Raw genomic sequence first — 14,152 nt, forward strand, 5'->3', positions numbered from 1 at the left:
GGCTCTTCTTAGGTGCTGTACTGATTTAATAGGTGCACCTGTTCTCCTACTATGCTGCTGGGTGCTGAATTTGTGCTTCATACGTAGCTATATTTTTCCAACTGGCAAAGCCGGGTACCTTGTTCTGCTGCGAACAGTACTGCTGGTCTATAGCCACATAGAGATACAGTGGTACCTCGGGTTAAATACTTAATTCGTTCCGGAGGTCCGTTCTTAACCTGAAACTGTTCTTAACCTGAAGCACCACTTTAGCTAATGGGGCCTCCTGCTGCTGCGGCACAATTTCTGTTCTCATCCTGAAGCAAAGTTCTTAACCTGAAGCACTATATCTGTAACCTGAAGCGTATGTAACCTGAAGCCTATGTAACCTGAGGTACCACTGTAGTATATAGAGACTATCAATAATGGGCTTCCCAATTGGATTTCACCTAAGTTTTAACTCAAACAAAATTCATTGTCTCATTGACCCTGATCTTGAGAGACCATTGATCGGAGAGCTTTTCTTATATTCCCTAGGGAAGACCTTCTGAAGCAATGTTACAGATAGGTAGCCGTGTTGGTCTGCCATAGTCAAAATAAAAAAAATTCCTTCCTGTAGCACCTTAAAGACCAACTAAGTTAGTTCTTGGTATAAGCTTTCATGTGCATGCACACTGAATGTGAATGCATGTGTATCTGAAGAAGTGTGCATGCACACGAAAGCTTATACCAAGAACTAACTTAGTTGGTCTTTAAGGTGCTACAGGAAGGAATTTTTTTTATTTTGAAGCAATGTTGCTACTGTTAAGTCCCAGCAACGAAAGGTGTTCCATTCTAAGACTGGGTGTCAATATTTAACTCGAAAATTCAATATCTCAAAAGATACCTATAAAACAATGAACAAATGTATTGTAGATTGAATCAATCAGTTAAAAGGCACAAGGTTAATCAAATAAAAGTGGGTTACTAGTCCTCAAGAATACCAGATGGCAAATCCCCAGTCCCCAAAACTAAGGGGGTCACAGGATGCCAGCAAGTGCAGTTTCTGGCAGAGAAGCAACTGTAGAATCAGGTGGAGGGGTGGCCAAGTACGCTGGTGCAGCTATAATTTAAACAGAGATGCACTCACTGGAATGCATTGGTCTCAACCAATGATTCTTATGAGAAAAGGAAATCTTAAAAAAAAAAAAAAAACTTTGACAGAGACCACTTGGACCCTGTGATGCTGAGCGTGCTAGTCGCTGTGGCTTGGAGCTGAACATTCGCCTCTGCAGCTCCCGTTGCTGTAGCTCAGCTTCCTTCCTTTAGTTCACGTTCAGCTTTCTCTGCATGTGTCATGGCTGGGGAAATAGCATGTGCGGACCTAAACATTCAGGAAATGCCTTCCTGTTCAAGGATACTGATGCCTCGTCCTGGCAGGAACTGCAGTAAGTGGCTCACTTAGTCATGTATTTTTATTTTGTGTAGGGTAATTAATCTGCAGGCGGGTTGCAGAATCTGAGGTCCTCAGGTGTGTCTTGTGGGTCTCTGCTAAATCCTTGCTGCCCAATGTAGTTGCCTGGATAGTCTTCAGCCCGATGCATCCTTCTTTTATTTTAGAAAATTAAACTTAAACTACAAAGGGTAGACATGCTAGAGGTTTACGAAACATGAACAGTATGGATAGACTAGAAAGGGGTTTGTTTCTTCCTCTCCTTTGCATAATTCTCCAACCTTGAAGTCGCCTAATAAAAATAATTGGAAGCAGGAGAGGCAAATGGAAGTATTATTTTCCTTCACATATTACAGAATGGGCTCAGTGATGGAATAAAGGCTTTGCCTGCAGAAGGATCACGTTCATTTTTTAAATAAAATAAAAAAAGATTTTCAATTGTATACCTTTTAATAATTTTACAATCATTTTAACATTTTGAAATACACCTTCCTTCCCCTCTTTCTGTGGATCCTTAAATTTATTTTTTATATTTTCTGCATATTCTAAATTAACTTAACGTAATCATTTATTCATCTACTTTAAATGTATACTCTTATTGAACTGCAGGTTATTATAATAATCCTGCCAGTGTTCTTATCTGTTTACAGTTTGAAATTATTCAATAAACCTTTTCCATTATTTTATAAAAAATGTTATCTTGATTTCTTATATTTCTGGTAAGTTTCGCCATTTTTGTGTGTATTCCATAAGTTTTTGTATCCATTCTTCTTTTGTTAGGACTTTCACACTTTAAAGCTCCGTGTTCCTTCTTTTGCCCTGGAGATTTCCGCATGAAAACCTGCTCTTTAAAGCTCAATCGGTACGAACAGCAACCCACAGAAAAACCAAGTTGATGTTTGTTGTGTTTTAGTTTAAATAGGGGGGTTTTGTGGGGAAAGCTCCAGGGCAATAAAAGAGCACTCAGACATGTAGCTTTAAAGTGTGAAAATGTGCCTGGAAAGCAGGAGGACAGGTGGGTCTGGATAAGCCCACATACCTGTAAAAAAGTTTGAGGACCCCTCCAGGCAGGTATTTAACTGTGGATGTATTCAGCAGCATGTTATTGACACGAGAATAAAGCATCTGTGGTGGATTTATTCTGCTGGTTTTGTAATGTTTCCCCAATGCTACCACATTATTGCTGCCTGGACTGCAACAAAAGCAGGGCACACACATACAAATTCTCTCTCTCTCTCTCTCACACACACACACACAATCCAGAACTTCTGTGACATGAAAAATATGGAATTTCAGCAGGAAGACACAGGATAGGAACAGATTGGAAATGAAACAGTGTAGCAAGCAACAACAAAAAAGCACCCTCTGCAGGAACAAACAAAACTGAAAGTCGGATTCTTTATGAGCGGCATCAGGAGCATAAATAATCATGAGTGAGCAGTAGAAATGAAATCTTCACTTGTTGAAGTGAAGGACATGAGGCAGGAGTTGGTAATGCAGGTGAGCTGTGCATAAGCAAGCTGCCAGCTAGCTCTGCTGAGGCTCTTTTTATTAGCACAATATGCAAAACCAGTCAAATACCTTTTTGGACTGTGCCCTTTACATCTTCCAATCACGAGACCGTGGAGTGGTACATTTTGGCACCTGTTTCCACCGTGTCATTTTCCCCTTGAACAATGTATAGCGAAGGAGACAAAGGTCACAGACAGGGCACGGCAGACCACTAAGAGAGCAAGAGTTAGATAGAGGGCATGATGTTCAGACAGCTGTGACTTTGTCTGCGGGTGGAAGTGTGCTCCACACCTGAAGGTCACATGTTCAGACAGTTGTGGCTTGTCTGCAGGTGGAAGTGTGCTACACACCCAGCGGTCACGCCTTCATATGTTCCTGTTGATTGGTCCCAGTCAAGAACTTTGCAGCCATGTTCTGAACATGCATATGGCTCTGATGTTTTCAAAACTAGCCCCAGGTATAATGTGTCAATTACCAGCGAGTATCGGTGTTCGGTTTGAGACATTAGAAGTCTTCCTCCACCTGCATCCTAATCACCTGGTAGCTTGCATCACTGCAATAAGCTCTGGGCATGTGTGGGGCTGCTAAGCAGGAGAGGAAGTCAGGAGTGATTGTGTCAGCTGTCCAGGCCAGTGTTTTTACAGCGCCAGACAGATCAGCTGGGAAATCACCCAGAGCAATCTGGAAATCCACCAGATCGATCAGTCTCTGAGGGCAGGCAATATTGTATAAACCGCCCTGCTGCCTTGGGGGAAGCTAAAGTATCTGGTGAGACTGCAGGACAGTGGAGAGAGTATGACGGTGATGGGAAACCAATTAATGAACCAAGAACTTATATATTGACCACTAATAATGAAACATATGTTGTAGATATTTTCCCACATTTATTATGCTATTTTTTGTGATATACAAATGACATGAGAAGACTTGGTATACTTATTTGTATACCATTACTCTTTTTTATAAAACCCAATAAATAAAAAAAACACTACGGCAGAATGCCATAGCTTCAATTCAGAGAGAATTAGGTTTCCATAATTGCAAACAGAATTCTGTACTAAGAATCTTAGGTTTGATCCATTATCCTTTATAATTTATGTTCGTCTACTGCATTCAATGTTTTAGTTATGCACTGTATAAATAAGTAATAGATTTGATGTAAGTTGATTTTCTATCTATATTAGCTGAATTGCTAGCCTTTTTAAAAAAAATGTACAAAAGCTTGTGTCGATTAAAACTGGCCTGTAGCTACTGAATCTTGTACTTCTCATGCATTGTAAATGTCATATTTAAATAAAACACTTTGAGTGTAACCTCCCCCCCCCAAAAAAAAACCCTCAACTTAATGTTGAATAGGGTTGTTTGTGCAGGCAGTAGATGCCATAATTCATAATGTCACACCAGCATCAGTTGCAATCCCTTTAGCATAGTTCTTTTATCAACTTTTAATTCTTACAGATGTCCATAAGTATACACAGGGCCTTCGCGTTGCTTTTGGAACTGCCTGCGCTGTGATTCTCCTCCTCACTCTGGCTGTAGTAAGGCTGAAAGTTTTGGGTGAGTAACTGCATGCTTAATGTTGGTATTCCCAAGAATATTTGCAATCCTGTGCAAGTCAACCCCCCTTGAATTTAGTAGCGTTTGCTCCCAAGTGGGAATATGATTGCAGCCTGAGAGTGTGAATACAGATAAAATTTCCTGGCACAGTCCAGTAAAAGCTGATCATCCTGGAGACATCCTGGAAGGCTACTGTTAATTTGCTTTTTGTCAAAGCACTGTAGCAGCTGGTGAATAGAAAATAGAAAATAGTGTGGGCATTTCAAAAAACATTTATTTATATAATAATAATAATAATAATAATAATAATAATAATAATAATAATAATAATAATAATATTTTATTATTTATACCCCGCCCATCTGGCTGGGCCTCCCCAGCCACTCTGGGCGGCTTCCATAGAAACCAAAAATACAGTAAAATATCACACGTTAAAAACTTCCCTGAAGAGGGCTGCCCTAAGATGTCTTCTGAATGTCAGGTTGTTTATCGCTTTGACATCTGCTGGAAGGGCCTTCCACAGGGCGGGCACCACTACCGAGAAGGCCCTCTGCCTGGTTCCCTGTAACCTCACTTCTCTCAGTGAGGGAACCGCCAGAAGGCCCTCGGAGCTGGACCTCAGTGTCTGGGCAGAATGATGGGGGTGGAGACGCTCCTTCAGGTATATTGAATATACAGGTATATTTATTTGAGAAAAGATAAATTATGCATCAAATAAGCCCCAGTTCTGTGCTCTGAATAAACTATGGGGAAGTGTATTTCTTATTTTGCAACCCTAAAGGTTTGCCCTATTTTCCACCTCTGTATTTTAATTAAAATAATGAACATTATTTAATATTCCTATGAATCCTCTTTGATGCCCTACTTGTTTTGTCCCAGTCAATGTGAGCAGCAGGATTCTTCATAATTTGATGACAGGTTACAGGGTACCAAACATATGTACAGTGGTACCCCGCAAGACGAACGCCTCGCAAGACGGAAAACCCGCTAGACGAAAGGGTTTTCCGTTTTGGAGGCGCTTCGCAAAACGAATTTCCCTATGGGCTTGCTTCGCAAGACGACAGCCCATAGGGAAATCTCAGGGACAGCGGGGAAGCGCAGCGCGTCTTCCCCACTGTCCTCGGACCTCCTCCGAAGCCGGGCGGTGGGGCGGGAACACCTCCACCCGCCGCCGGGCTTCGGAAGGCTCCTCCGAAGCCGGGCGGCGGGGAGGGAACACCTCCCGCCGCCGCCCGGCTTCGGAACGGTGCTCCAAAGCCGGGCGGCGGGGCGGGAACACCTTCTGAAGGCGGGGGGGCAAAGTCTTTGCTCCCCCCTGCCTGCCTGTCCCGGAGGGCTTTTGAAGGCAGGCGGGGGGGAGCAAAGACTTTCGGCCCCCGCCCGCCTTCAGAAGAGGTTCAGGACCTCTTCTGAAGGCTGGCGGGGGGCAAAAGTCTTTGTCCCCCCTGCCTGCCTTCCCAGGGGCTTTTAAATCGCCCCGGACAGCGGAGAAGTCCTCCGCTGTCCCGGGGCGATTTTAAAATGCTGCCCGCCAGCATTTTAAGATCGCCCGGACAGCGGAGAAGTCCTCCGCTGTCCCGGGGTTTTTTAAAATGCTGGGGGTGGGAAGAAAAGCCCTTGTCCCCCCCCCCAGCCTTCAGAAGAGGTCTGGGGACAGACTGTCCCCAGACCTGGTCTGAAGGCGGTTTCCCTAGGAACGCATTAATTGATTTTCAATGCATTCCTATGGGAAACCGTGCATCGCAAGACGAAAAACTCGCAAGACGAAGAGACTTGCGGAACGAATTAATTTTGTCTTGCGAGGCACCACTGTATCCTTTGTGAATTACATTTGGCTATGTAACAAAACAAAATGGCAATGTTTCTTTTCCTGTGCAACAAAAACAGACTGTATTCCAACAGTTGCCCATAGCATCTTTTAAAACTTGAGCTGATATTCAGGAACAAATGCAACACTATAAAATGTATTTAGTTTTACAGCCTAAACAAACACCAGAGGACACCAGCAGCAGCAGCACTGACTCTGAATTTAAGCTACAGCTGAAACGCTATATGTGCAGCTTTCTAAGCCACAGCGGAACAGGTAACCTCAGCCACTCATGGATGACTCATGCTTTGTGTATGTGTACCAGAAACACTGTCTGGATGTCAGTCACTTCCATCTTCCGAATCAGATTTACTATTAAAACACCATTTAAAAGTTTTACTTTTAAAACATGACACAGAATTCAGATGTATTGACTTCCTCCTCCCCCTAGAAGGGCTGCTCAAATTAATTCTCAGCCTAAGTGATTATGCTGTGGCTTGCAAATGTCTTTTCCTATCTCTGTAATGAAAAGAACCTTGCAGGCTTCATTAACCTGGAAACCCTGAGAAGAACCAGGATAGCCAGGTGAAGAACTGGAACTGAGGCATGTTGAAACTGTTGATGCAAGCAAAACATGATATTATATAGAAAGGAAAATTCTTGGATTCCAAGACCCAAGTTTGGGGCAAAGTAAAGTGTGGAAATATAGACTGTTAGACCTTTAAAATATGTCTTTCCAATTGCGTTCCAAAAAAAGGACCATCTTCCCTCAGCATAGGGAAAGATCCCACGTTTAGTACTTTAAAAATGGTTTACTTACAAACCCTTCAAAAGTCAGGTTCATGTTCTGTTCCATACATCACTCAGAAAGGTTGCACAGGCAGTAAAACTTAGTTTAGTTCCAAAGTGGTGGAAGTTCGTAAATTATTGGTATAGGAGCACAAGATTGGCTTGTGAGTGTCATGCAGCCAGGCTAGAGCAACCAGCTTAGCCTCTTCACACGCTGAGTTCATCAGTAGTGGCATAGCTTAGGGAGGGCCAGAGGGGTATTGGCCCCGGGTGCATTTCCTCCTAACGCAGTCTTGCAGCATCACTAAGGCAGCATAAAGTCAGGTTTCCATGTAGTTTCCTCTCAAAAGAGACGGAAATGCTTAACTAGCATCTGAGACCATTAGGATTCTACATGTTACTCAAAACTCCTGGGAAGTTTATTTACTGAAATAAATAAAGCTCCCCTTTGCAATGAGACATTTTGTAATATGCAATAAATTCTCAGATTTTCCCATGAGGGGGGAAATAAAAGCATCCATTTATACATGGAAATATTCTGCCTCTTGCTTTCCCTCTCTACCACCAGAGGATGCCCCAAACTACAAAATATGCCCCAATGACTGGGAACTGCACAGGGACATCTGCTACTGGATCTCTCAAGGGCGAAAAACCTGGACCGAGAGCCAAGATGACTGCAAAGGAAAGAACTCCACCCTGCTTGTGATTCGGGACCAGCAGGAGATGGTAAATATGCAACTTATGAGAAAAGTCTAGCCAACAGGGATCCAGTTGTAGCAAAGTCCACAAGAGACTTCTGGCCAGGGATGTGGGACCTGTGGTCCTTCAGTTGTTGGACTTCAGCTCCAACAAGTCCTAACCATCCGTCAGGATGCTTTATTCCTCAACAGCACATGTAACTTTGCTCAATGACATTTGTATAGATCTTGTAAGTGTTCAGAGGGCTTTACATGCATGATCCAATTGTAATCTTTATAGCAATGCTCAGTATTATTATGTTCCGTAGTGCAGTTGGAAGACTAGAGGCTCAGAGAGTAGCTTGCCTAAGGCCACCTAGTGTGTTCATGTTATGGCAGAGGTGAAATTCGAAACAGCGACTTCCTGGTTCAGACCTGGATCACCCTCCAATGAGGTGTATAAAAAGTAGCAAAAAATGCACTTAAATTGCAATCCATCCATCCAATCCCTTGAGCCTTGTTGTCAATCCTGCCTTGGCCTAAAAGCTGCTTTAGCCAGCCACTGCTGAAACCAGATACACATCTCCACAATATTACACATTAGTTAAAATGCATGCAGATTTGTACAGAAGGTGCTTATACGCACATACAGAAGTAGGGGACCCCCTCCTTTACTCAGCTAAAAGGATTTCCAACTGGGTCAGCTGAAGATGGCTGAGGAGCAGGATGTGGAGCCATGAAGAGCTCTATAGAAATGAAGCTGATGGAACTGAGCACGAGTTGTTAATAAAATGGTCAGAATGGCAGCATCCAGTGCTATTTTTCTAGAAAAAGAGGTGCCAGAACTCACCATGAAGACCTCCCTTGTTTTCTTATAATGGTAACGGTGACCACCTTAGAGGTGCCAGAACTGAGTTCCGGCAAGTTCCAGCTGAAAGAAAAGCCCTGGCAACACCCTTGTCTGTTCCATTATAGGCAATCATAAAGAATTTGACAAAGGTAACCTCGTATTGGTTGGGACTCAAAGCAGCCAGACTCTTTGAAGAGTGGACCTGGGAATGGGTTGATGGATCCCCCTTCAAGGGAGAACTGTGAGTAGTTCCAGGTGTGCACAGATAATTTCTGTAATTTTTTTATTTTTTATTGATTTGCATGTTAGCAAAGAAGCATAGACCTAGTGATGTAAATGAAGCACAGAAATGAAAAGAGGGAGGCCTTAACTACAACCTTCAAATCAACGCATACACAAAGGCTGAACTACCAATATAAATAAAAGAGATGCCTTTACTGATGCCAAGATATAAGTTTTCATCTGTCCCAAGAGGCGCCTCGTAACATCTGTTCAGATTATTTTTATTTATTAAATATATACCCACAGGTCTCAGTACAGTTACAACTTAAAATCACAATATGAAAACACAAAATACATTTTTATAAAAGCAGGGGTATTAGGAAAGCTGCTTTTATGCACATGTCAATCAGCTGCATGTCTATCAGCTGAGGATAAATAGCTCACCTCTTGGCATGAAGGGAAAGGTTTTGATGTGAAAATAAGAACAGTATCCTGATACTGAATGACAGAGCCTTTTCTTTTCTTTTTGGAAAAGCAACAACAAATCATTTCCTTTATTTTGCAGGTTTACAGTATCGGACCCTGCTAAAGTAAACAGCTGTGGTATGATAAGGCGAAATGGCGTTATTTCTGATGCATGCAGTTCTTTATCTCATTGGATGTGCATGAAAGCAGCTTTCCAGATATAAGCACAAAATGGGGCCAAGTGTTGGAAGTAAGAAACCATCTCATTCTGAACAATGAGTTGGCCCCTGACTTCTTGTGCAGCTTGCAAGATCGCCTACAGCCCAGAATAGTCTGCAGTTGTCAGGATGCTCCTTAACTGACTTATGGCAGGAAGCCAAATGCCCTAGTAATAATTTGTGTATTATGGGTAATGTTTTATGCCCCAAATGGGCAACTGTCATAAGATCCAAACCTTTGCTAGTGTATTGGAACAAAATCAGCCAGTTTGTCAGTTCCCTTGAGTTCCTTTTCATTGATTTATATTAATATACTATTATAATGCAATTAGCGGTAAGTGAAGAATCTGTAGCCAAAGGCAAAGGGGAGTTTACCAGATATTAGGTAAAGGTAAAAGGCAAAGGACACCTGGATGGTTAAGTCCAGTCAAAGGCGACTATGGGGTGTGGCGCTCAACTTACTTTCAGGCCGAGGGAGCCAGGGTTTGTCCACAGACAGCTTTCTGGGTCCTGCCATTTACCTTCCCATCGCAGCAGTACCTATTTATCTACTTGCACTGGTGTGCTTTCAAACTGCTATGTTGGCAGGAGCTGGGACAGAGCAATGGGACCTCACTCAGTCTGAACCGCCGACCTTCTGATTGGCAAGCCCAAGAGGCTCAGTGGTTTAGACCACAGCTCCACCAGCCTCTTCACTCAGGGAATGACTAATCTAACAAATGAAGTGATGATTTGCACCCCCATCAGTGCACTGTCTGTTTTTATTTTATGTTTCTTTGGCTGGTAGTCAAAAAGATTGGTAGCATCTTTTTGGTAGTTTCCTGATTGGCAGGGGGGTTGGACTCGATGGCCCTTGTGGTCTCTTCCAACTCTATGATTCTATGATCTTGGGAGATAGATTAAGCCCCCAAATTGTATATCCTGCCGCCCCCCCAAGCAGACTGCCCTCCAACTGAAGACTCACTGTGCAAGATTGTTGCGAGGTCCCAGCACATTGAGGCTTTGCAGCCTCAGCTGGTCTTAGATGTTTCCTCCTGTCCTTTCAGGTAATTAATGCAAAGACCCCAAGCAGTTCAGGACATTTCCCCAGATGACTTCTTTGTCACTGTCTCCGCTGTTATTTATATTGATATTTGATGTTTTGGCACAAAATATAAGGGAAAATGATAGAATACAATAAAAGTGGGGCAGCAAAACTATAAAATAAAAACGTTTGCCATATTACCGTAACTTTAGAACAACCGAGAGAGAGCACACCAGAAGTGATGGAAAAGATAGACAGATTTGGAAAACTAGCTGGTTTCAAATTAAACACAGGAAAAACCAAGATGATGGTTAAATATATGGACAACCAAACAAAAATTGATCTAGAAACCATGTGTGGGTGCAAAGTAGAGGAAAAAAATAAATATCTGGGGATCTGGCTAACAACGAATAATTATAACATTTACCAAGATTTGGTAAAGGTTTGGGAAGAAATAAAGAGAAATTTGGAAATATGGGAAAGAATGAAACAATCGCTACTAGGTAGGATTTCGGCTATGAAAATGAATGTCCTTCCAAAAATGTTATTCTTATTTAAAAATATCCCAATAATTAACTCTCAATGCTTCAAAGAGTGGCAGAAAAAATGTATCATGATTTATCGGGCAGGGAAGGAAGCCCAGAATAAAACAAAGTCATGATCAATATACAGTGGTACATCGGGTTACATACGCTTCAGGTTACAGACTCTGCTAGCCCAGAAATAGTACCTCGGGTTAAGAACTTTGCTTCAGGATGAGAACAGAAATCATGCAGCAGCGCAGCAGCAGCCCCCATTAGCTAAAGTGGTGCTTCAGGTTAAGAACAGTTTCAGATTAAGAACAGACCTCCAGAGCAAATTAAGTTCTTAACCTGAGGTACCACTGTAAAAGAAAGAGGAGGCTTCGCCCTACCAGATTTCCAAATCTACTTTGAGGCATCATGCTTATGGTGGATGAAAGATTGGATATTGTTGGAAAATATCAGAGGTTTAAATTTGGAAGGACATTATATACAATTTGGGTGGCATACCTGCCTATTGTATGGAAAGGCAAACATTTATAAAATAATGTGATCAGGAAAAATCTATACAGAGTATGGGAAAAGCATAACAATCTATTAGAAAATGAAACATCAATGTGGATATCCCCTATTGAAGCCACTGCTTGGAAAAGAACAAATATGGATAAACAATGATTAATGTATAAAGAAATACAAGATCTTACAGGCCAGGGACGAAGGTTGAAAGATCCGGAAGAACTAAAAAAACCTATTAACAGATTGGTTACATATACACCTCATTAACAAATGGTTTAAGATGGATAAAAAAATTGGGTTCACAGAACAAAAATCACAATTCACAAGGGACCTATTAGATACAAAAGCAAAAGTATTACAAAAAATGTACAAACTGCTACTAGAGTGGGATACAAAAGAGGAATTTGTGAAATCAATCATGATTAAGTGGGCACAGGTGATAACATTGATTACGAGCTGTGGGAGAATTTATGGATAGTAAATATGAAATTCATTTTCACCGCAGGAAACATGGCGAAAATGAGCCACAGGTGATATTTAACCCCTGCCAAACTAGCGAAAATGTTTTAAAAAGAAAAAGGTAAATGTTGGGAATGCAATGAAGTAGAGGGATCCTTTTTCCACATGTGGCAGTCCTGCAAAGAATCTGGGAATTCTGGGAAATTATAATGAATTTTAAAAGATATATCAAAATAACCTTCCCCAAAATGCATACCTTTTGGGAATGATAACAGAAGTCCCTAAGAAACAAAATAATTTAATATTATATGCCACCACCGCGGCTAGAATCTTATTGGCACAAAGGTGGAGAATGAGTATGGTACCCACCAAGGAAGAGTGGCAGTTTAAAATGCTTGAATATGCTGAATTGGCAGGCATAAAGAACAGGGCAAGAAAGAAAAAATGACAAAGAATATAAGGAGGATTGGAAAACGTTTATTGAATATTTTAAGAACCAGTATAACTAAGTAACAAGTGCCTGGCAGTGCTGTGGTCCATGGGGTCACGAAGAGTCGGACACGACAAAATGACTAAACAACAACAAGTAAATAACCCAGCAGGTCTTGAGTAAATCCAGCAGAATAGAAATCAACAGAATTAACAGCATTTAACAAAAAAGGAACGTTGAAGATTAAAAATTTGGAATACGCTATTTAGCAGAAAGGTAAAGAAACCAAGAAAAGGGTGGAAGGGAAGCTATCAGACATTTATTTGTATGTTGAGATTGATATCAAAGTTGTACAACTGAGGTGGAGGGAAGGGGATGTGGGATAGGTTGTTTTTCTTTTCTGCTTTTGTATAAAAAATGCAGATAAAAATAAAAAGTCATTTACATAACTTCTTAAAAGATCTTTTACCAAAAAAAAACCCATTTTGCTAATTTTTTAAAAAAATTATGATACATAAATAAATACAATTTTTAAAAGCCTTGAATCTAGATAATACCAAACTGAAATTTACACATGCTGCACAGATATTGACTCGTGTCCTCAGGGTTCTTTGCAAGGAAATGTGGTCCTGTTCGGAACTCTAATAACAATCTGAAATAGAAGAAACAATTGATGGATATCTGGCAGAACGTTATAAATCCACGAATCATCAACTTGTGCCCTTTCAACTTAGTTAGCAAATGGCTAGGTTCAATGTAGAAGACAAGTTTCGAGTTGATGTTGGGCAAAGATCAGGTTGAAAGTGTGTAGGCATTGAAACCTAGTTCAGATCATTTGAGGTTTTGTATGAAGCTGTGAACAAGCGTCAGAGTTGAGCACTCCTATCTGTAGTCTCCTGTCACACACCAGCTTTGGTGTAAAACTGTTTCCATACAATTTGCTGCCTTTCCTTCTAGAAACAGTATCTGGGTTATACAATGGAAAGGCTTACCTAAGGATTTCAGAGAATTATGACAAAAACAGAAAAACAAGCAGAAATGGTGGCACCTCTGTGGTCAGAGAATCAAGTGAATACAATCGGTATTTGTTCACCTGATTGTTCTTGCCTTCTTGATGTCCACAAAGCGTATGTCATTAAATACTGTCTTACATTGTTTTGATGCTTCCTTTACACAGAAATGAATGCAAGTTGCACAAACAATGTTAAATAGTAGACAGTGAGGTAAATATTGTAGATTAGAAAGAAAACAAATTGCAGCGGAATGGAAATAGTGCTGATTGTGATTAAAATGGGCCAGAATGGAAATTGCTGATTTCTTACATCCCTGGGGTTGATCATAATTCCTCTTGGCATATGACTTTTCCTGCTGTAGAGTTTTCATTCCTCACATACGCATCAGGGTGACTGCAGATCCACTTTATCGGTATGTGGCAACGGGAGGCAATGACAAACTCCTTGCTTAGATATGTGCAGTTTTCACTTCCTTTCACCACCAACCTGCAACACGAGGAGGAAAGGCGGGATGGGCAAGCCAGGTTGGCTGCTCTGTCTTGTACGGGTGGGACAGTGTCATAAACTACCTAGCCAAGAATCCATTAGCAAGCCGCATTGTGTTCATCACAGCTAAAGATCCCTTGACTGGTAGCCATCCAACCTCTCTTTAAAAACCTCCAATAAAGGAGAGTCCACAAC

The 14,152-nt window shown here is 41.4% G+C and overlaps 2 protein-coding genes across 2 annotated transcripts in view; one reads left to right on the forward strand and one right to left on the reverse strand.

The window, feature by feature from the left end:
* Nucleotides 1–1,172: 1,172 nt before the first annotated feature.
* On the forward strand, nt 1,173–10,311 carry LOC308581126 (killer cell lectin-like receptor subfamily B member 1B allele B). The gene is made up of 6 exons (XM_081183619.1): nt 1,173–1,406; nt 4,382–4,480; nt 6,453–6,563; nt 7,645–7,802; nt 8,729–8,858; nt 9,391–10,311. The coding sequence occupies exons 1-5, from the start codon at nt 1,316–1,318 to the stop codon at nt 8,846–8,848; spliced, it is 579 nt and encodes a 192-aa protein (XP_081039745.1). The 5' UTR covers nt 1,173–1,315; the 3' UTR covers nt 8,849–8,858; nt 9,391–10,311.
* A 2,174-nt stretch (nt 10,312–12,485) lies between these two features.
* Nucleotides 12,486–14,152, reverse strand: part of LOC308581119 (C-type lectin domain family 2 member D-like) — a 79,955-nt gene continuing 78,288 nt past the window's right edge. The window contains exons 6-7 of the mRNA XM_081183609.1: nt 13,824–13,957; nt 12,486–13,110 (exon numbers count right to left, since the gene is read on the reverse strand). Of these exons, the coding sequence (XP_081039735.1) occupies nt 13,100–13,110; nt 13,824–13,957 (145 nt within the window). The 3' untranslated portion in view covers nt 12,486–13,099. The remainder of the gene's footprint in view (nt 13,111–13,823; nt 13,958–14,152) is intronic.

Source organism: Podarcis bocagei, assembly GCF_964188305.1.
Source record: "Podarcis bocagei genome assembly, chromosome: 2".
Lineage (NCBI taxonomy): Eukaryota > Metazoa > Chordata > Lepidosauria > Squamata > Lacertidae > Podarcis > Podarcis bocagei.

Excerpts from the sequence above, each read along its gene's own strand:
- LOC308581126 (XM_081183619.1), top strand. The coding sequence starts at position 1,316 with ATGGCTGGGGAAATAGCATGTGCGGACCTAAACATTCAGGAAATGCCT. Across the intron at positions 4,481-6,452 it reads AGTAAGGCTGAAAGTTTTGG|TTTTACAGCCTAAACAAACA; the intron begins GTGAGTAACTGC and ends AAATGTATTTAG. Across the intron at positions 7,803-8,728 it reads TTCGGGACCAGCAGGAGATG|GCAATCATAAAGAATTTGAC; the intron begins GTAAATATGCAA and ends GTTCCATTATAG.